Source organism: Nymphaea colorata, chromosome 2 (assembly GCF_008831285.2).
Source record: "Nymphaea colorata isolate Beijing-Zhang1983 chromosome 2, ASM883128v2, whole genome shotgun sequence".
NCBI classification, from domain to species: Eukaryota; Viridiplantae; Streptophyta; class Magnoliopsida; order Nymphaeales; family Nymphaeaceae; genus Nymphaea; species Nymphaea colorata.
In genome coordinates this window covers 17,718,898-17,739,898 of record NC_045139.1, presented here as the reverse complement: position 1 = coordinate 17,739,898, position 21,001 = coordinate 17,718,898, and the positions used below count along the sequence as shown (strand labels likewise).

The 21,001-nt window shown below is 36.8% G+C and overlaps 1 protein-coding gene across 1 annotated transcript; it reads left to right on the top strand.

Moving 5' to 3' along the window:
* On the top strand, window positions 1-13,583 carry LOC116247845 (epimerase family protein SDR39U1 homolog, chloroplastic). The gene is made up of 13 exons (XM_031620208.2): window positions 1-267; window positions 333-395; window positions 863-938; window positions 1,895-1,954; window positions 2,788-2,906; window positions 4,317-4,361; window positions 4,499-4,577; window positions 5,292-5,353; window positions 6,629-6,731; window positions 8,097-8,157; window positions 12,075-12,145; window positions 12,875-13,014; window positions 13,135-13,583. Exons 1-13 carry the CDS (start codon window positions 193-195, stop codon window positions 13,243-13,245), a joined length of 1,065 nt encoding a protein of 354 aa, XP_031476068.1. The 5' UTR covers window positions 1-192; the 3' UTR covers window positions 13,246-13,583.
* The last annotated feature ends 7,418 nt before the right edge of the window (window positions 13,584-21,001 follow it).

Genomic DNA, 21,001 nt, shown 5'->3' with positions numbered 1-21,001 from the left:
CTGTGGCCCTCCAACGAACACGAGCGAGAGAGCTTGTGGCTGGTCCGTGTTTTGAAGATAGATGTTGGAGATAGGGCGGGAGAGCGAAGGAAGGAGAGAATTGGTGGGTAGAAGATAGAAAATTCCAGGCGGTGAAGACGTTGTGGGTACACAGAGTGAGAGCCGGAGAGCGACACAGCACACTCCCCTCCAATGGCGCTCTTCCGGACAACGTTCAGAGGCACCGAGATGAGGCCCCCCGTCCCCAACATCTCACGACGCACATTGGTCTCTCTCTCTCTCTCTCTTTCTCTCCTGCTTCTGTTTGATAATCTTCTCTTCTCATTATGCAGGCGAACGGTGATCCCGCACCTCGGGTCGTGCGCTGCAAAGATGCCAACAACGGCCCCTCATCGGTAGTTCCTCTCTCTTGTTTTTCCAAAGTTTCTCCAGCGTTACCTTTCTCGGGTTTCACGGAGTCACTGCATTCGCTCATGTTCTTCCGGACGATTCCTTTTCGTTGTTCTACTTATTTAAATCCGAAATGTTTGGTGTTTTCTCCTTTTGTTATTGACTGAAATTAAAATCGCGATAGAGAAATCTTCCACCATTTCCGCTTTGGACCATGCACATCTCTTTCTTCTCAGCTGGAATTCTCTCCTGTAGGCTCGTCTTTTTTTTTAGCACCTTTTTCATGAATATTACCGAGCTAATATGGTTAATTTCTCTATGAGACTTTTTCTTTTGTTTTTTTTTTGTTTTTTTATACGAAGGCTACTGCAATGAAGCTCACTCGGCATCCTCTTAGTAAAAGCTGAAGACCGAATGGTCCTTCATTGGAGTCAAAGTAAATCAACTATTAACTTGTGCTTGTTTCCTCCAGAGCAATCAGTTGACTGTATCCATCACGGGGGCGACAGGATTTATTGGCAGAAAATTAGTCCAGAGATTACTGGCAGGTCTCTGATCTTTCTCTCAATCTTGTTTTTGTAATAACCAATAATGCTACCCAGAAGTTGCACATAGTTTCACTACACTTGTGTTCATACATCCAACGTTCTGTGTAGTGGAAAAGAATGTACGATCTGAATTATATTAATTTTTGTCCCCACGCTATTTTTTTTTCATTAAAGATCGTAATAATAACTCATAAGCAGTTAAAAGAGACAAATCGATAACAATCCTTTATTCTTTCTGTCCGAGACATTTTTGTTTATCCTAATAGTGTTTCACACAGCCTACTTTCTATGTAATGGAAAAAGAATGATCTGCATTCGACTAATTTAAGTCTCGATAACAATTTTTGTGAGTGAAAATCGTTATAATAATTGATATGCATAAGAGTGATAAATCTATCACACGTCAACCATGGATTTTTCAACGTCTTTCTTCCTATCTGAGATATTTTTGTTTATCATAATATTGATTCATACATACACATACCCATTTTGCGGGATTTTGGTTTTAATGGATCTCGGATTCAACTTCTTTTCACAAGTTTTACCCATTAAAAGTCGATAATTATTGCTGTTCATTGACACCAAAGGTGCTGCACACAAATGAAACAGCCTATTAGCAATGAAAATCTGTCTTGTGAATGCATGGAATCTGCACGTACATTTGTTAAAGGTTAAACTAACCATTTTAGAGGCCATTCGCACTCCAAATTCTAGAGACTGGGATTTACCTGTCACGTGTTCATGTTCTCAGCTGTCTTTGCCAAACACCCCTTGCTTACACCCCTTGCCTCATTTCTGCATATGGTTACCCATAAAACACATTCTTGGCTCACATTTTCCTAGATACTGGTTGTTAGTGGTATGATGATTTTTCTCTGAACCTTTGGGAACCTTCCACAAACTGAATACTCTGTGGTACTTCCTCAAAGAATTTTGTAATCTTGTTTGAATTTCAGAAAACCACAATGTCCGTGTTTTGACAAGGTCTACATCAAAAGCAAGGTCAGTGTTTCCTGGTAAGAAGTGTTTGACTGCCTTGAAATGATGAATCAAATTTGCATGTGTGAAATGTTCAATATTTCATCATTTTGACGTGCCTTTCTGTTAACTAAGCACCCATTTAACTTGATCTCCATTTAGTGTGTCTTAGGTGTGTATGGGATACATGTTAGTGTCTGTGTCATAATGGTAGCTTCATTGTGAACAATACATTTCTTTCTTATGCTCATGTTTCATTTTTTAACACATTTAAGACAATCCAGAGTTGCCATTCACTGTTAGTTTTTCACTATGAAGGCGTGTGGATAATCTGTTGTCTTGCCAATCCAATCTTTGTTACATAAGCAGCTCGCTCAAACAAGAAGTTTATATTTGAGCATGTGTCTTTATGTGTATTGTTCATGGGCACGGATGTCAGCAATATTTGAAAATTTAAGTGATTTAAATAAAAATTACTTGGAAACATTGTAACAGTGAGAATATTGGCAATTTATGTGTCACAATGATATTATGATATGGTTATGACCAACAGTACATTATATCTTTTAAGATGCTTCTGCTGTCCTTTATCAGAGATCTATTGTTTGTTAGTTTATGAACTCTTGTCTTTTTCTTAGTAATTGAAATCCTTTCACTTTTATTGGTATTTTTGTTATGTTTTCTTGTTTTTTACATGCCAAGTTTCTTCGAGGATTGTAGAAAACTCTGAATTGTCATGGAAAATAGCCCTCGCTGAGATATAACTTAGGGCAACTGCAGGGGGTGTTTTTCTAAGCTAAGCAGTTTCTTCTTTTGTTTTTTATACTTGGATATCCATTGTATATAAGTGGACATTTTGGTGAATATGCAGCACAGGAATTCCCTGGCATAGTAATTGCAGAGGATCCTGAATGGGGAAACTGTATCGAGGGTTCAAGTGCCATAGTCAACTTGGCTGGGATGCCCATAAGTACCCGATGGTCTCCTGAGGTTTGTGTACCTTCTATTTCTGCCAATGAATTAGGACAAACAATCAAATCTCTTGATCAATTTATGATGAACTTATGAATGCTTCATGAATCTAGGATGCAGTTGGTATGAACGGTTATCAGCATAAAGTAAAATAATGGATAGCTATGCTGCACAAGACAACTAGGACAAGATTTAAATAGGCTGTTCAATGTGATAATTTTTTGGATTATAAAGAAGAAGAAAACCAGTTGGAAGTGAGATGCATTTGTGAATGTCAGTTTTTTTTTTTTTTTGAATTTCAATTTTTAGGTCATAATTCCAAAAAAAAAAAGACTACCATTTCCAGTTTTCCTCAAAAAGGCCCATATTTTTCGTGAAAATTGTGAAATACGGGCCTGGAGTGAATATTTGTAAGAGAAATAGAAAATATTAACTTCATTTTTTTTCAATATTCCTCTCTGTTTACATTCTTGTCATTTTAACTAAGGTTTCTTGCTTTTCAGGTTAACAAAAATTCACTGTGAGCCTTTATTTGACATTTGTCAATTTTGGTGAAAAGTTGTGGCCCTTTTTAGAAAGTTGCAAAATATGGTCCCTGTTTTGGAATTGTGCGCAAAAGGTAGGCACGGAGCTAAGGACTTTTTTTGTGTCACTCGAAAAGCACTTGCCACTTGTCTGTCTCATGACCCTCTTCTACTAACAATCACGAGTGATAGCAAACACGAGCATGCAGTATTGTTCACATGTATGGGCCATAACATGTTAGGTGTTTAATCTTACAAGGTGAAAAGCCAGACCTCCGATGTCTAGATTGAATTAGAGGGAAGAAATAGGCCAGGCCATGTCCTAGAAAAATGACTGATTGCAATCAACAAAAAACAAAGAAAAACGGCAGTTAATTCTGTTACCTTTTAGATCTTGAGCATGAACAGTGATTACACCATCAGTTGTGAATCAGGTCTACAAACTTCCAAATTCCTTTACTGATATTGCTTTATTTGAATAAAAATGACATATATATATATATATATATATATATATATATATATAGATAGAGAGAGAGAGAGAGAGAGAGGGAAGAAAAAGAAACATTTTTAGACTTGATTGCTATATGATGTGGGTAACACATGATTTAAGGTTGTCAATATGACATATATTTGTCTTTATTTTTCTTATATGTTCATCTATAATTCTTATAGAACATTGTTCAAAATATGCTAATGATAATCTTTGTGATATTTCTTCAATATTTGGTAATCAAATTGTTATGGGAGTCTTACAACTCTTGCACGACAATCCTCTTTTTTATTTCTTGCATGTTTTCTGCTTCACAGGATTTAGCTTTAGTCTGCTTGAATCTGTTTTGCATGCTTTGGTTCTCCGGAGAACTGGATCTTCTAAAGGGATTGTATTCCTTTATCTTTTCAGATCAAGAAAGACATCAAGCAGAGTAGAGTAGATGTAACATCAAAGGTATTGAAACTGCTTTCCAATATGAAATTTCCTTAAATGGTTTTGGCATTTTCTTGAGATATACATGTGAATATCTGTCATAAGTAGGTGGCTTTATTGATTTTCATTTACTGGTCACTCTCCAATTTCATGTGAAGGTTGTTGGGTTAATTAATCAATTGGATGATGATGTTCGGCCCTCAGTCTTCATAAGTGCAACAGCAATCGGTTACTATGGTAAACTGTTTCCCCATGTGTGTAGTTACATAGTGTGTGTCTATGCTTGGCCATGCTTCACTTTATTGCTAAACATGACTGAAGTCATATTTTCATGTAATCAGCCTAAGGCATGAGCCAGCCAGTAACATGAGTAGAAGATTATTTTGCCATTGATATTGCCTTCTAAAATCTGGTAGACTTTGTCTCTTCTCCTAACTTAGATTAGGTGTTAGTACGTGCTTGTTAAGCATATTTGTCCAATATTACGTGGTTCTCAGTCAAACTTGGAAGCTAGAAATTGCTTATAAGCTTTTGCTCCTTTGACTCTTCATATCGAATTGCATATTTTACATTTAGCTGATCTGTGATAATCTATAGTGAATAATATCTTAAAACTCTCTTTACAAGTAGGTTGCATGGCACTTCAGTATCTATATATTTCTATCTGCATCCTTTGGTAATCAATGTGGCTTCTCTATTTTTTATTCTTTATCTTGCTTTAAATATTATTTAAAAAGTAATTTTCATGAAGGCCTTGACAGACTATTGTCTCTAGAAGCATATGACTCCCTAATCGCTACATATTATCTGCAAGTTCTTAGACTCTAGTTACTTTTCAGTCTGTTGTTGCTTTTACTTGTTTGTCATAACAATTAACATACTATATTGCTGGTGCTATAAATAAGTTTTGCCTTTCATTTTTTGTACCTATCTGTTGATGAATGTCTTTAGGCACTAGCGAAACAAAAGTATTTGATGAACAAAGTCCTTCAGGAAGTGATTATTTGGCAGAGGTAACAAATCATAAATGCCATGATAGCTTAGTCTTTATATATCTTGAATTGCACATTTTAGTTCTGGAGTGCTCTTGATTTCATTGGAGTTGTTCAAGAATCAAAGAGCTTTTGTTTTCTCTCTTTGTTGATAGAATTTGATCATTATTTTTTTTTAACATAACTGTTGTTGTTACAACAATCAGAATGTTGGAAAAAATGGCAGAATTACATACTTGAAAGTTTCAATTTTCGCATTTGTCTTTTACTTTTTATGCTACAAATTTGTCTAGCATTTTCTGAGAAAATGCTAAACATGGCAATGTGGATCAAACCTGTTTTAAGATGGTATTCTGTTGCACGTAGAAGTTTTTTGCAACAATTCTGTTCCAAATTAATCTGGAAGACGCTAAGCATTACAGTTTGAGTTATCTTTGAAGATTCAACCTTTTTGTTCTTATGAGATGCTTAAGCGTGAACACTGAACAGCATGTCCCAGGCTGGATTAGTTCCTGGTTTCTACATAAGTACCTCCTCATTTTGTAAGGCAGTTATCTTTCTGCCAAAGTTTGAATATCTTTGCTATAAGTTTCAAAAACCCTGTCTCAGTTGGGGAGGAATAGCAACAAGAATACTTTCTTTTCTAATATGGTCTTTCTCCTCCATTCGCTTGACATCCACTTCATTGAGTCTTGGGTGAAAGTGGTTTTCTTCATCTTACATCCTATCTTGATTGGGCGAAAATAGCTATTTTCGTTATCTGCAATTCAGCTCCATGTAGCAATTGCCTTCAGTTATTTCATTTATCTATTCCTGTTGAGTTTATTCATTTTATATGGTTGAGAATATATCCGCAGCTTTTTTCTTCAAATGTTAGTCATTTCTAGTGAAGTCTCCTAATAGGTGTGCAGCAAATTGGTTAACCTCATCATGACTGTTATGCTGTCAAATTCCCATTCCAATGACTTGGACCATCTGATAAATTTTTGTGCTACACACTTCTTGGCTTCCTGAATCCTTGCTTCCTTAAAATGGTAATTAAATATTTTATTTAGCTTATACCTTATTTAAAATCTTGTACAATTATTAAGATATGGTTTGTGGTGGCTGCTAACACAAGAAACTGCCCTGCAGCCCTGGTATCTAAAGAATTAAGTCGAATCTTTCTATTTTAGGATGTTAATCTTCATGTACTTTATGCATATTTTTCAATGGGAATTATGTAATTTGCTCCAAGAGATACTTTTTTGATGATTTTATCTGATGGCAACTAGTTTATGAAAAACAAGTTTCCAGGTTTGTAGAGAATGGGAAGCCAGGGCATCAGGTGTTGATAAGAAAGTTCGTTTGGTTCTTATTCGTATAGGGGTCGTTCTTGGCAAAGATGGTGGTGCTCTAGGTATTTTTACATCATAAAACTTTCCAATGACTTGGCTACATTTTCATGGTGATATGGGTGTAAACATGTTGAGGTGGATAAGTGAACAGAAAATTATGCTTCCGTTCCACTAGTTTGCAGTTTTTGGATTTTTTAGATATTTCATATAGCATTAAGTATGGTCTCTATTAATACGGAGTGGTTATTGATCAAATGGTTGGTCACATAACTCCAGTAACTAGTTATTGAAGACTTCTCAGTACTTCATGTGCATTCCTTTTCTGTAACTTTGAGGGTAGCTATAGGATGAAAAAGTTTGTTTGCTTGTTGTGAAAAGCTACTCTTGCAGTCACATGGGTACGAGTACGGGTGCAATTGGGGTACGGGTACACACATGGAGATACAGGTACACAAAAACTTTAGAAAATGTGGGTATGGGGATATGGCAGGATATGTGTATGTATATATGCAAAATAACACAAACAAATCAAAATGAAAGCAACATTTAAATAAAAAAGTGATATAAATAAGAATGTTACATGTTAATGAACAATAGCACTAAAAACAGAATGAAAACTGAGTTGGAAAAAAATAAATCGAGCAAAATTAAGCATTTGGATCAGTTTTGATCTAAAAAGTGCCCAAATGTGTCCAAGTACCCACTCTAGGTATAGGTTGGTGACACGGCTACGTGGACCTTACTAAAGTACCCATGTGACTTAACTCTTGATTATATTAAGCTTCTCTGTTGCTAAAAGGGTCTTTTTATGTTAATGACAGTCCATTTATTCAACAGTGTTGGTTGTTCACTTGTTCTCTGCCTAAAGGTGCAGTCTTTTGTTGTTGAATATTTGCTATGCCTCTTTATACTGTTAGTGGATTTTCTGTTTTTTCCTTGATTGTTATTGTTTGGGGAGAAACAAAATTTATCAGAACAAATTTCTTCCTAGAAAGTTTACGAACTTGCAGCTGGTATGCATGCAAAAAAGTTATTTGATGTTGCAATGGGTTTCTGATGAAAATATTCATATAGCTAGCAAGTTTTAATTGCTGTATTGGAGTCTTCCGTTAGGATGATGGTAGTTCAATTTTTGCTTATTTATATGTTATGCATGTGTTTGCTACTCTATTTGCAAGCTACCATTGCTCAATGTGCATTGGTTCAGGTGAAAATTTTCATGGTCTTTCTATTAAGTCCGATTCTCTTTTTGATGCCCTTGCAAAATCATCTGAATGGTTAAGACGGATTACAGCCTTTAATCATTAAGAAAAACAATTTACTTCTGAATATTAAAGTCGTTCTTTATTCATTTTTGGTGAAAAATTAGAATTTTATATTTGAATGTAATGGTACTAAAACAGTGTACAATTTTCTAAATAATGCAGCCAAAATGATTCCTCTTTTCAACTTGTTTGCTGGAGGACCTCTGGGAAGTGGACAGCAATGGTAATTGTAGCATGTTTATGGTTATTTGTTCCCCTTAAACTGATTGTGGCCCTTTCAAAGAACAGAAAATGTACTCTGATCATCTGACGTGTTTACTGTTTAATTCGACCAAGGTCAGATGGAGCTAAATTTAGAATCATGAAAAATGTGGCAGTGTTCAGTGCTTGCAATTGTCAAAGCCAACAAATTTGAGTCATAATCCCATGCCCATAATGGCTGACAATGTATGAGGATAAAAATATGGAGAAACTTAATTTATAAAAGCAAGTTAGATACAGGTCCTTTTCTTGTTCCATCTACTTTTATGATGCTTTTGAAGTATTAGGAATATCTTCCAATGAATGTCTTCAACACGAGGTGATTGTCTCACCAATAGACATAATACATCAAAAGAGCTTCACAAACTTTCTTCAATAGTGCAGAAAACACTCATAAAACATGCTTACAAGAGCTAAACCAAATCTCAAATACTTAGCGAATAATTCATGAATAACCAGCAGATAACCTATGTCACATGGGTACGGGTACGGGTGCCGGTGCGGGTACGGGTACGGACCATTTTTAAAAAACTTGGGTACGGGGGTACGGCCGTACACACACATATATGTCAAAAAATTTCAAACAAAATAACATATTCGCACATATATATATCAAAAATTACAAACAGAATAACATATTGTCATATTCATAAATTAATCCAAAATAGACTTCCAGCAGAGATGAAAAATCTATAACTCCAAACACTCTATAAAGTACAAAGACGACGCCATTAGACGCTAGCAAAACGCCTATCATCGTGTCAGTTTGTCATTGATGTCGAAAATTGGTGTGAAGGCAGTTCATGGGGCATATGCACGTGCCTCTGGCAAGCGGGAGACACAAGCAGATCAGACGGGCCATCTTTGCTTGCCAACTACTTGTCGTTGTTCATATTACTAAACTTACAAAAATCCCTATTTTAGACAGTTTTACATAGAAAATGGGGAAAGCAAAAGGAATAAGATAAACTCTTGATTCGATTTTGATCCTGATACATCATAAGATAAAAAGGGATGGCATTGTGGTAGACTGGCGAGGATAAACTAGAACTTCTAAAAATCAAATCCCCATACTTCAGTCTGAGGGTTTCAAGCAGTAGCAGAGGGCTTCCGGCGAGTGTGTAGGGGTGTCGCAGTCACCGTTGGTGGTCATCACCGACGGTGAAGGCAGGGGTGGAGCCAATGAAAATGAAAAGAAAAATGAACAAAGTAAAAAAAAAAAATACCGTGATAGTCGCCAGTCGCCGTTGCCATCGCCAGTCGCCGTTGCCGTCGCCGGTTGCCGCTGCCGCTGCACACTCGCCGGAAGTCGTCGCCAGTCGCCGTTGCTGTCGCTCGGTGAGAGGTAAGAACAGAGGAACAAATGTTTTAAGGGTTTCGTTTCTTTTTTTGTAACGTTAAAATGGTTTTAAAAATTAAAATCAAATAATCTTTAAAAATAAAAACGGACGGATTTGAACTCCGTCAAAGTTGACCGTATCGAAAAATAGACGGATACGGCCTTCGGTACGTTGACCGTACCCGGTACGGTCAACGCCTCACCATCCCGTACCCAAGCTCGTACCCGTACCGGTACCGGACGGGTACTCCACCCTCATAGCCGTACCCGTGTATCATAGCAGATAACACATGCAAAATGGACTGTGTCTCCAAATGTGTACGTTAAGAAAGGAAGATAGCTGCCCATTGGGGACTAGCCAATGGTTAGCTCAGCAAAAACAGGAAAACAATAAAAAAATAAGAAGAAATTACATATCCTAGGACTATATGTGTGCATGAGTATGTATTTATTTATATAGAAAGAGAGAGAGATACACATACCTATATACATTCCGAACCCCACCCCGCACAAACACCACCCCCCCCCCCCTCCCCAACCCTATGGTGACTACAGGTTTGTTAAGGAGAAGAGAAAATTTAGGAGAAGCAAGAGCTTTTTTGAGGAAGTCTATCGACTTGAGTTCTTATTGACATATGGTTGATTAATACTTTAAGTTTTCTTCTTTAACACAAGGCCTCGACCTAAAGCTTCTTTAGAGTTTATTTTGAAATAAGAAGGGTCCTTGTAATTTCATCAATATTTTATGTTTGCTCTTGCCAATCTCACTTTCCTTTATGTGTATTTGGGTGAGGACTCTGATAAGGCTTTCCATTTTGTCAAAATAAGGTTTGAAATCATTGGACAAGTATTCTCTCCTCGAGTTTGGTTTTAAAAACCCTTGTTGCTGAGTTATATTAATTTTTCTTCTCTAGATACAAAGAGAGCATGTCTCTTTGGAGTGCACCAATTCAAAAGGTCTCTTGGCAAAAAATGCACTCTCCAAAAAGAAAGGATTTCATCTGCCCAACATGCAATCGTTGCAATCAATTTTCATATTACAAATATTATTAGAAAAGGTATATAAGAAAGTTTCTGAATTGCACTAATCTCGTGTGACGGATAAATATTTTTCCAGGTTCGAAGATTACAAAACTTACTTCCTACAGAGATATAAAAATCCATGAAGTAATGTCTTGGTTTCTAAAGCCTTCTCAAATCAATCCCTCAAATGGGATGTAGTCCCCAAAATTATACAAGAAACAAAGAGGCTAAAGAGCTATAGATACCAGAAACTAACGTTGTCAAATCAGTCTGCATCAGCCTAAAGAGCTAGACACCAAACCAATCCAATTTAGTGGCCAATTCAAGAGTGACGTTTCATTTTAAATATTTTTTAGAGTTTTTACAAATTTCTTTTTGTAAAATAATTTTTCAATCATTTTTACCTATTCACAAATGATTCGGCTAAATTGCTGTATCGATTGATTCGTTGAATTGGTGGCTTGAATTCGATTCTAGAAGTGATTTTAATAACTTTGGCAAAAATAAAAAATTATAAAAAGAAATATATATAAAAAATGAATATCCCAATAATTTGTATTCTATATTTGTATATTTTGTATGTATGCACAGATTCCATGCAGATACATAACTCTCGGCCCAATTAAGAGCCTTTAGGAAAGCAATAAATCGGCTTACTTAAACAGCATGTGGATAAGTCTTATATGGAGCCCTAAATTCTTTGTTTACTCGGTATGTTAATTTCTCAAAATGTGAATATCTCTAAGCAGGACAAACCTTGTAACCTTTCTTTGTTGGCTCTTCCTTTCATTCAGGAAATTTATAAGTTTCCTCTCCTTGTCCATAAAAACCAGTTTTCCATGATTTTTTGATCTCCAGCTATTTTCTTCCCATAGGAAATGAAGAAGTAGTAAACCTGGTTTCCCAATTCTTTAAGACTGTGATTTGGTAGGAGAGATAAGTTGGTAAACGTGGTTTGAGTTGCTGAGTAAGGTGCATCGCAGGATAAAAGTGGAAGGTTGGGGGGGTGAGGGGGAGAGGGGGAGGAGAGGGAGAGGTTATCACATCATCCCAAGAAGTTTCAAATTTTAATGGCTTCATGATTGGGTGTCAAAGTCAAATTTTTTTTATGAAGTTAAAAATTTACTTGAAACTCAGTAGCTTCTGCAATATTTATGTTTGTCTGGTCTTTGCTGCTTACAGAGGTAGGTCCTGAAGTACGCTATGAATTTATTATTGCCTTTGACAGTGGACACAGTCATATTTTTATTTAGTATGTACTGTTTTTGATCTATCAGACATGGATTGGTATTTCCTAGAGTGAAGAATTTATAAGCCTAGATTTATGTTTCATGTTTATTCAGACATTCCCTTTTCTCAGAACTGTTTTGACATATATTAATATTATCCTTTTTGCTGTTTTTTACTGAGCTGCAAATGGTATTATGCAAATATAACTTTTTGTCTTTTCCTATTGAACCGTGTATGTTAAATAAATCCTTAACGAAGCTGGTTTTATGAGTTTTGTATCTCATCAGGTTTTCTTGGATCCATTTGGATGACCTGGTGAATCTTATTATGGAGGCTTTGGTAAATCCAACTTATAAAGGTAAAACCCAGAATTCATCAACCGTATTATTATTATTATTATTGCACTTCAAAAATGCATTCTGTTGAAGCAGTTGGAAGAGATCTATTTCTAATTGGAAGAACAATGTCTATAGGAGGAATTTGTGTGTGTGACTGTGTAACCGTGTGTTTGAGAGAGAGATGTCCATGTGGTCATGCCTATTATGCTCTTATGTAATTTTTTTGTTCCTAATATGCATATGACGACATCACTAGCGACTTGAGCGAGCCCTTTGGATGTAGCCTTTTGCACTCCTTGTGCCAGAAGGGAAAAGAGGAAGTGAACAAGGCTTGCCCTAGAGGATTATGGACAACACTAGTCTACATTTAGGAATGTACGGTAGAAGATATTGCAAGGCTGATCCTTTCCTTGACAATAATATTGCAAAAAAGTATTTGATTGTGGTTGCGGTGATGAGGAATTTCTCTGTCAATTATAGAATGGGTTGAAGAGGCACATGAAGAGCCTCCAATCCACCCAAAAAGCAAAAAAAAAAAGACATTGAAATATATAAATCCTGTTGTTATATATAGCTAAAAAATATACTATGAATTCAGCATGAGAATTCAAAAGGCAGTGTGCATGTTGGTTTTCTAAGGAATACAAAACTTTTCTCCTGGATAGCTCCATAGATATTTTCACTCTATGAAGTATGAAGGGCTTTTCTTCAATTTTAAGGTAGTTTATTTTCACGCTTAAAAATGGCAGGAGTTATCAATGGAACTGCTCCAAATCCAGTTCGTTTGTCAGAGATGTGTAACAACTTAGGAAAGGTCATGGGTCGACCTTCATGGTTGCCTGTTCCGGATTTTGCACTTAAAGCTGTCCTAGGAGAAGGTGCCACCATCGTATGTTCTCGTCCTCACTTCTTTAGCTTCCCTTTCTTCTGGCATTTTGTTGAAGGCTGTCTCATGGGTGCTGCAAATTGGATACAGACCCTAACTTTTACGAATTTACTGAATGAGCAGGTTTTGGATGGACAGAAGGTGCTTCCTTTAAGGGCAAAGGAACTCGGCTTCTCGTACAGGTACCCGTATATAAACAATGCGCTCAAAGCCATAATGTCTGATGGTATTTGAGAAAACTTATAGATAGCCCTCCATTCTTCTCTCCAAACTGTTCTCTTGATTGTCCTCGTCCTGAAGATAGACACGTGACTTGGATGATGACACCGGGAGTTTTGCTGGCAACTTCCATGCTAAGAATCAGAAAAAACCAAGCTCGACATGGTGAAATAGGAGGATATTGAATATTTGTTAAGTTGGGAACTCGAAACTGGCTTGATTAAAAGTTCATGGTGATTGTGCTTTCTAAGATTGCGATAATCTTCAAGTTCTTTGATTGGCAGTAAGCATGTGCATGTGTGCTTGTGGAACTCTTGCTTAAATGGAGAGAAACAGATGTCAAATTTGTGATAGTGAGGTGCATTATCAAGTATTTGATTAATCAGCTGGAAAAGCAAACGAGAAGAAGCATGGACGACCCAATTTACACCGAGGTTGCATCCCATGCCTTTACTTGAGCACAAGGTCTACAGGAACATTCAATGAGAGTGGGTATCCCAAATAAAACACGTCCTCATTTATAGTTGTCCATGCACCGTGCCTTCTTGCATTTAAAGCATCACTGCCACGGTGCCCACCTAACACATCTTTTTCCCGTCGTGTATATCAATTTATATTTGCCTTATTTTCTTCATCTTTCAGAATATATTAGAACGACAGTGTAATTGGTTAATGGTATAGCAGTTCACAAAAAGCGAAGCCACCTCCTTTTCCCTTACCCTTGGGATCTAAGGCTGCTTCAGAACATGGTAGTCCTGCCGTAAACTCTTCAATTCAAATGCTATGCATGCCATTAGTTGCAGTTTAGAAGAATAATACTCATGAGAATTGAACTGTAGTTGCAGTCAGCACAACATTCAGGCCGACCAGTTATATTATGCCTTTCTGGACTATTGATCAATAAAACAACCTTTGCTTGAAGACAGCAAAAAGGATTTTGTGTCATCAACATACTGCCAAAAATACCATGACCATGCTTCTCAATATTAAAATTTCTTCACATGAATCACAATCTTGCCCTCCCCATGCACCACTCTGCATGCATTACTTTAATTCAGTCGCCATGAATGCCATTTTTGTCATGCGCAGTGTCCTCCTGGGTTTACTGAGATAGGGAAAAGTACATGAACATGTCTTTCAAGTCCTCCAATATTTCACGTTGTTATAAATGTGGCAGTTGCCCAATAAAATTTATGGCTTATGTTAGAAGGGTCAACACATTCCCCAGTACATTTATTGGAAGTCAAGCCTGTCCAATATGAAGTGCATTTGCATAGTTTCATCCTGCATCTCTCCTTGCCTAATGAATTGGTTCCCTCATTATTGTATAAAACTTGTGCAGTTTATAGGTTGAGAAGTTTTGCTAACTTGCCAAAAGAAGAAAAAGCAAGTTAAAAATAAATATCATAGTTCTATTCCTTGTGTATTGTACCCGTTAAGATTGGGAAAATTATACGGCGTGTTTGGACGATATTTTGCCTCTAAAATGGTGTTTGTGTAAGTGACGGTCAAAATCGGGCATGAAACTCTGTTCTGATAAAACACCGTGTTTATTTTGTTTACAGGAAACATCGTTTTTGTCTGGCCATCTCCACACATAAACCGGTTTTAAAAATTGATTAAAGAAAGAAGTTTTTTTTTTTTAAGGTCCTGCATCCAGGGTTTTACCACTCTTAATGGTTAAAAACTAGGGGGAGCGTTTAGATGCCACTTTCTAAAACTCTGGTTTTCACAAAATCAGGTTTTGTAAAAACTTGGTTTTTTAATGAATTTTTGAAAACCCAGTTTGCATGTTTGGATGACCAGGTAAAAACCAGGATTTTCACTATTTAAAACCAGGTTTTTGATGAAAAACCTGAGGGGTCGAGGTTTTTCATCCTCATGTGAAAATACTGTTTTGTGAAAAAAACCCAGTTTTCACAAAACAACATTTTCTTGTCATCCAAACACTTTCAAAAAATGGTTTTGTCTCCAAATCTAGTTTTGAAGTGGCATCTAAACGCCTCCTAGAGTTTTTGGATTGACTGAAAAGAAGGAGACTCTTTCTCTACATGCATCTTGGATCCTTTAAAGATTCCTTAGTACTTGGTACTTCCTCTGCTGGCAACCAGTTCTTGTTAGGGAGTCGGCCATAATCGGCAGTTGAGTAAATCGAGTACTTCATTGTCTTGGCATGGCCTTAATTCAAGTGTTGTAACTTTTGGGGATCTATCAAAATCTTTTGCAATCTTTGGTAACCAAAAATAGACCAGAGATATCATTTCCTTCTCGTTGTATTCTTTCGAATGTTTCGAGCATCCAGAGATTGTGAATTATTTGAAATGGGAAGTCATTTTCGTTCACTTTCTTTGAGATCATAGACCGGAATAGAGTGTCCATGAACTCCCTTAGGGCTGCAGATGACTTGAGAAGCTTGTGGTGTGTGTGTGTATGTGTGTATATATATATATATATATATGGACAGAGAGAGAGAGACTGGTAGGTGCTGGACAAGAAGATGCTAAACAAATAAAGAACAATAGCAGCCCTTGATCTTTTCAAAATCGGTGATTGAAAGAAAGACAAAGACAAAAAAGCCGTAAGTGTTTCCTCAACTAGTATCGTTCAAACTTCTTTTCTCTTTACTTTTTCTCTCAACCACTGATCTAGAAAATATCAATGACCGCAACTGTTCTTTATTTATCTACCATTTAAGTGTTATATATATATGTGTGTGTAGAAGAGGTAGGTTTCTGTGGTCGTCTGGATGCTCCAATCTCTCACTCAAACACCAAGAGGATTTCTTCATTTAGGTTTGAACCAAGAAATCCTCCAGCCTCTCACAAGTATGATATATTAGTTGCATTCATCTAATGCAATGCATTGAGCAGCCATGATTGGACAGAGTTCAAGGTGGCCAAATGCTTTCAGATCTTATATATATATGTATATCCACACACACACACACGGAGAAGCTCTCACTTATGATTTTCAGCCCACAGTTAGGCAACTTCAATAGCATTAAAGTATAACACACACATGAGCGTGCATGCACATGAGATCGTTTTGATCTGTCGCAAGTGAAAAAGAAAAAAATGAAATGAAAGGGAAAGGGAATCTGGAAGGCAAGGGCCGAGGTGGGGCCAAAAATTTGGAGATAGAGTGGGGAGAAGGGCGTGGGCCAAAGGCTCCCACAAAATCCAACTGAGACTGCTGCTCATATAACGTATAGATATCCATTTCTCTAGTCCTTTTCGTTCTCTTCTATGTAACAGCCACAAAGCCCATGTTCTCCATGTGGCTAAAAGACAGCAACAGAAAACAAATCTCCTTCTCTTTATATATACAAATCTCCTTCTCTTTATATATATAAATCTCCTTCTCTCTCCTTCTGTTCATATATATATATATATATATGAACAGAAAGAGAGAGAAGAGCTGAAACACTCGAGCCATCCATCCATCCTACATCTCACACATGCAGTCAGATGCATTTGAGAGAAATCTTGACGGTTCGAAAAATCAATACATATATGTGTGTATATATATATAAAATAAGTAAATGCTGGAAATTAAGTTTTAAGTTATACATGTATATAAGTTTTCAGCTGTCTATGTATGTATATAAAAGAAGGGAGAGAGAGAGTGTGGAGAAAAACGATGTTACCCTAATTTGCCGTTTATTTCATGTACTCCAAGCCACAAGCAATTATTTCACTAATTTTGATGGCATAAATAAATTGAGCGCCATATCTTCACTAAAAAAAACTTTTAATCTTGTTTTTGAAATAAAATCTATTACCTTTTAGCTGATAAGTCCATGCATTGTCCCTCATTGATTTTCTTGCCCTTAATCTTCCCCACACATCCAAATAATATGATTGGAATGTTTTTCTTTGTCAAATAAAACTACTTAACTCAGATTGTATTTCATTAGTCACACCACATTATGTTAGGTTCTAAAAGATTGAGGAAACAAGGGTTAACCACGAGAAGGGCGTTACGATTTTGTCCCCTCAGCCTCAACCACAGTGTGTCAGTGTCAGGTTGGTCGACTTAAATTGACACCGCTTCAACCTCAATCTCGTTTACGTTAAAGTGATATATGTGTCAACCCCTCCCCTTGCATGAACGAAAGCTAGGGGTGAACACGGGCCGAGTAGAGCCTGAGTTCAGTCACTTCTAGCTCGGCTCGACTCGGCTCAGCTCAAGCTCGAGAATAGCTCGACGGAAGCAGCCCGAGCTTGATTCAGCAGTTACGTGTTGAGCTTGAGCTCCATTCAACTAAGGGTCGACAAACTCGTTTGAATAGAATTGATATTCATCGATACGTGTTGAGCTCGAACTTGACTCCATTAAGGATGAACAAACTTGTTTGAACAGAATTAATATTCATCATTAAGTGTTGAACTCGAGCTCGACTCGATTAAAGCTCAATAAACTCGATTAAAGCTCGACAAACTCGATTAAGGCTCGAGCTCGACTCGGCAATTACGCGTTGAACTCAAACTCAACTCGATTATTTGAACGAGTCGACTCATGAACTCGAGCTCGAGCTCGACTCGTTAAGCAAATGACTAAGCTCGAACTCGTTTACGACCCGAGCTTTAAACGAGTTAGCCCCTTACGAAAACAGCCTTTGACAAAGGAAAAGAGGAGGAGTCTTGGCTTCTTGAAGCGTCACCCCTCTCCTCTCCTCTCTCTTTCTCTCATTGTCCTACTTGTAATGAATTTTGAATGTGACCAAGTTTTAAGCATGGTGATAATTGCCCAACGGCTATCTCTAAGTGGGTTGTTCATATTAGTACTAAAGCCACATAGTTTTTGAGGCCAAATATTTTTTGGGTAATATAAACTAATCATATTTACTTGGAAATCGCCACGATAATGGTGTTCTAGTTGGGCCCACGTACGCACATCCCTTGTCCCCTTCTTCTAGTTTTTAGCGTTCGTACTAATGCCTCTCCCGGTTCCCTATAAACTAATTTGAAAAAGCAAGGGAAAAAATCATTTGGTACTCCTCGTTCTGGCCAAACACAACTTGTTCCTACTTCCAATTGGCATCAAAGACGTTGGAAGAGGGGAACAGATTATATGTTCAGCCCCACATGTTCACGCCTCTCTTATGCTATGAACCTCGTGGTTGGTTAGTAGGCCTTTGCCGCACCCAAGCAAACAAGGTCTTGTTTAAGTTGATTCGAACCACTGACCACCTATCTGCTATTGACTCAAGCTAGTACCCCGACACCCTTGAATGGTAATCGATGTTCAAAACGATCTATGAGCCAAACATGATCTGATGGATATACAAAAATAAATATGTTATTCTTCTCTAAATGACCCTTTTAGATGTTTAAAGTACTTAAATTCATCTTAATTGTACTATTAATTATTTAAAAATATGATATGAGATATATACACATAAATAAATCTTATGAGCAAAACTAAGAAGTAGAGACCCTACGACAAACAGCTTGGCTTGACGTGCAGTCGTTCTCTTAACAAGTTGGTAAGTTGGCTACAGGAGCGGAGCGAAGATTTTTTTTAGGGGCAAGCTTAATGGTTCAAGGAACTTATCTGGGTAGGGCCAAACTAAACCCCAATCTAAAAAATCCATTATCCAACTAAAATTTTTCAGTTTTTGTAATGTATTTTTTTTTTTCAGTTAGTTGTGGTTGGGCCACTGCCTAGGCGCGCTTTGTCCGGTTCACTAGCCTTGGTAAGAACTCTGATCTAAACATGAAGATACGACTTGCTAGAGAGCAAGGTCGCGTCTGGGGTTCGATTTCATGGCTATCACTCTTTGAGCAGGCCAGAACAAGGTGCGCCCGCGAGCAAATATTTGATAAAGAGAACATTGTGTTCTTCAGATAGCATGTTCCAAAAACATATGATATAAACATTGTTTCTGGACCTAATAATGAAATTATGCTTCCTAAAATAAGAACATAATCTTTGGAAATATGTGTTCTAAGAATAGAATGTTCAATCCTAACAAAAATCCAAAGTGTTTTATTATTTCTCACCTTAATGTGTAGATTTAGGTTTCCTGTTAACTTGCTTAGAGAGAGGAAAAAAAAAAAAGCCGTGGTGAAATGTGCTTAGTGTTGCTTCCTCCGAGACATTAATACATTTTGTCATTGGGAGACTTTTCAAAATTAAAGTGACATCCGATGTGGCTCACTTTATTTCTGTGTATATCTTCTTCGAGTCCTGAAATAAAAGGTTGATGGTTTCTTCCTCTACATCCTTGCGATTGAAATAAGACTGAGCATTAAGTTAGGTATTCAGCCTAATAACTAATATATAATATTTTTTAAATTTTTTTATATATTATTAATTTTATTAGAATCGAGGTAATGTGTGTGTGTCTATATATATATATATATTTTTCTTTTAATATTATTACAATTACCCCTGGCCCGGGCTTGGGTCACTAAGTTCATAGTGTCATTCGATAGGAGACAATGGGGAAGTCATAAGAAAGGCTAAAATAGAGCCGTTAGATAGGCAGGTTGTTAGTGGGAAATGTTTGTAACGATCAAGAGAGCTCAATTCCCAGGTGCATCTTTTTCGCTATAAGCCAATAAAAGCATACGAACCTTAATCTGCCTTTTTGGAAAAGATAAAAAAAGGTGACTAAGCCTCATTGTATAAGTACACTTTAGATAATTTTTCCTTTTCCGGGCCCACCACATGGATCACTTTTTAGTATTTTTCCTAACAAGGGCTTATTTTTTTAATAAAAATAGCCGATACAGGCCTCAAGTACAACTTCAGAAAACATCGGCTGCATTTTTTTTGGAAAAATTATCTTCTGCGATGCTACCTTTTTGCCTTTTCTTTTGCCAATCTTATTGATTTCTAACCTGCCACTTCAATGACTGACAATAGAATTAATTGATATTGTATACAAAAAAAAAACGAGGCTATTTTTTTTTTAATTTCATCCAATGCCCACTTTAGCTTTCATGAAAGATGTGTTGTTTATTAAAAAAAATTACAGAAAAAGGAACTTCTTTAAAAGTTATTGGCAAAAAAGTAGCGAGAAAGTTTACAGAATAACACTAAACCTGAAAATTACAGGAGAAGGTTCGGGTTTGAAAAAATATTGGCAAAACAGTAGGGCGAAAATGAAAGCTTCACGAGGAAGAGGGGGAAAAAAAAAAGGACAAAACCAAACCATACAAAAGAGTCCCACCGTCAAACGCCGGGGTTCGTGCGTAACTAGAAAGTTAGAAACATGAGGAACGGAAAGAGCAGATTTTGAGGAGGAGACCCTTTAAAAAGTGGGACCAAAATCTTTGCCTTTCCAAGCCGACAATTGGGTCAAAAAAATTGCACATCAAGAAAGTCTCTCATTGTCAATATTATCTTCATTAGTTTATTTTGACTCCATGTGTGTTCATAAATGTCCATAAATATCATATTGCATGCGCCATAATTATCATTTACTCCAAACCAGGGAAAAATAAAGATGCCAACCTTTTTTTTCCTTAAAATAGTGCGTTATATTTATTTGTTAAGTTTGATCACAAAGATTGTCTATAAGAGCATTCTGCAGTTTGAAATATCCAAATCAACATTTATTTATCCACATAGTGCCAATCACAGCACTTTAACTTCTAAACTCTTGCCCCGTAGAGTAAAAAAAAAAAAAAAAAAAACCCGATCCTTAAGGTTTCTCAATTTGCAAACACCACTTGTGTTAGATTCTTTACTTTGGAAATACTTTAGAGTCAACATGTTTTGGTCAACTAAACCTCGTTTAAGTCAGGTTCTGCTAAGAAAT

What these genes read in the sequence shown, in the direction of transcription:
- LOC116247845 (XM_031620208.2), top strand. Translation starts at nt 193, where the DNA reads ATGGCGCTCTTCCGGACAACGTTCAGAGGCACCGAGATGAGGCCCCCC. An exon ending in GTACCCGATGGTCTCCTGAG is followed by an intron (nt 2,907 to 4,316) that starts GTTTGTGTACCT and finishes TTATCTTTTCAG; the next exon opens with ATCAAGAAAGACATCAAGCA. An exon ending in GAGTAGATGTAACATCAAAG is followed by an intron (nt 4,362 to 4,498) that starts GTATTGAAACTG and finishes TTTCATGTGAAG; the next exon opens with GTTGTTGGGTTAATTAATCA.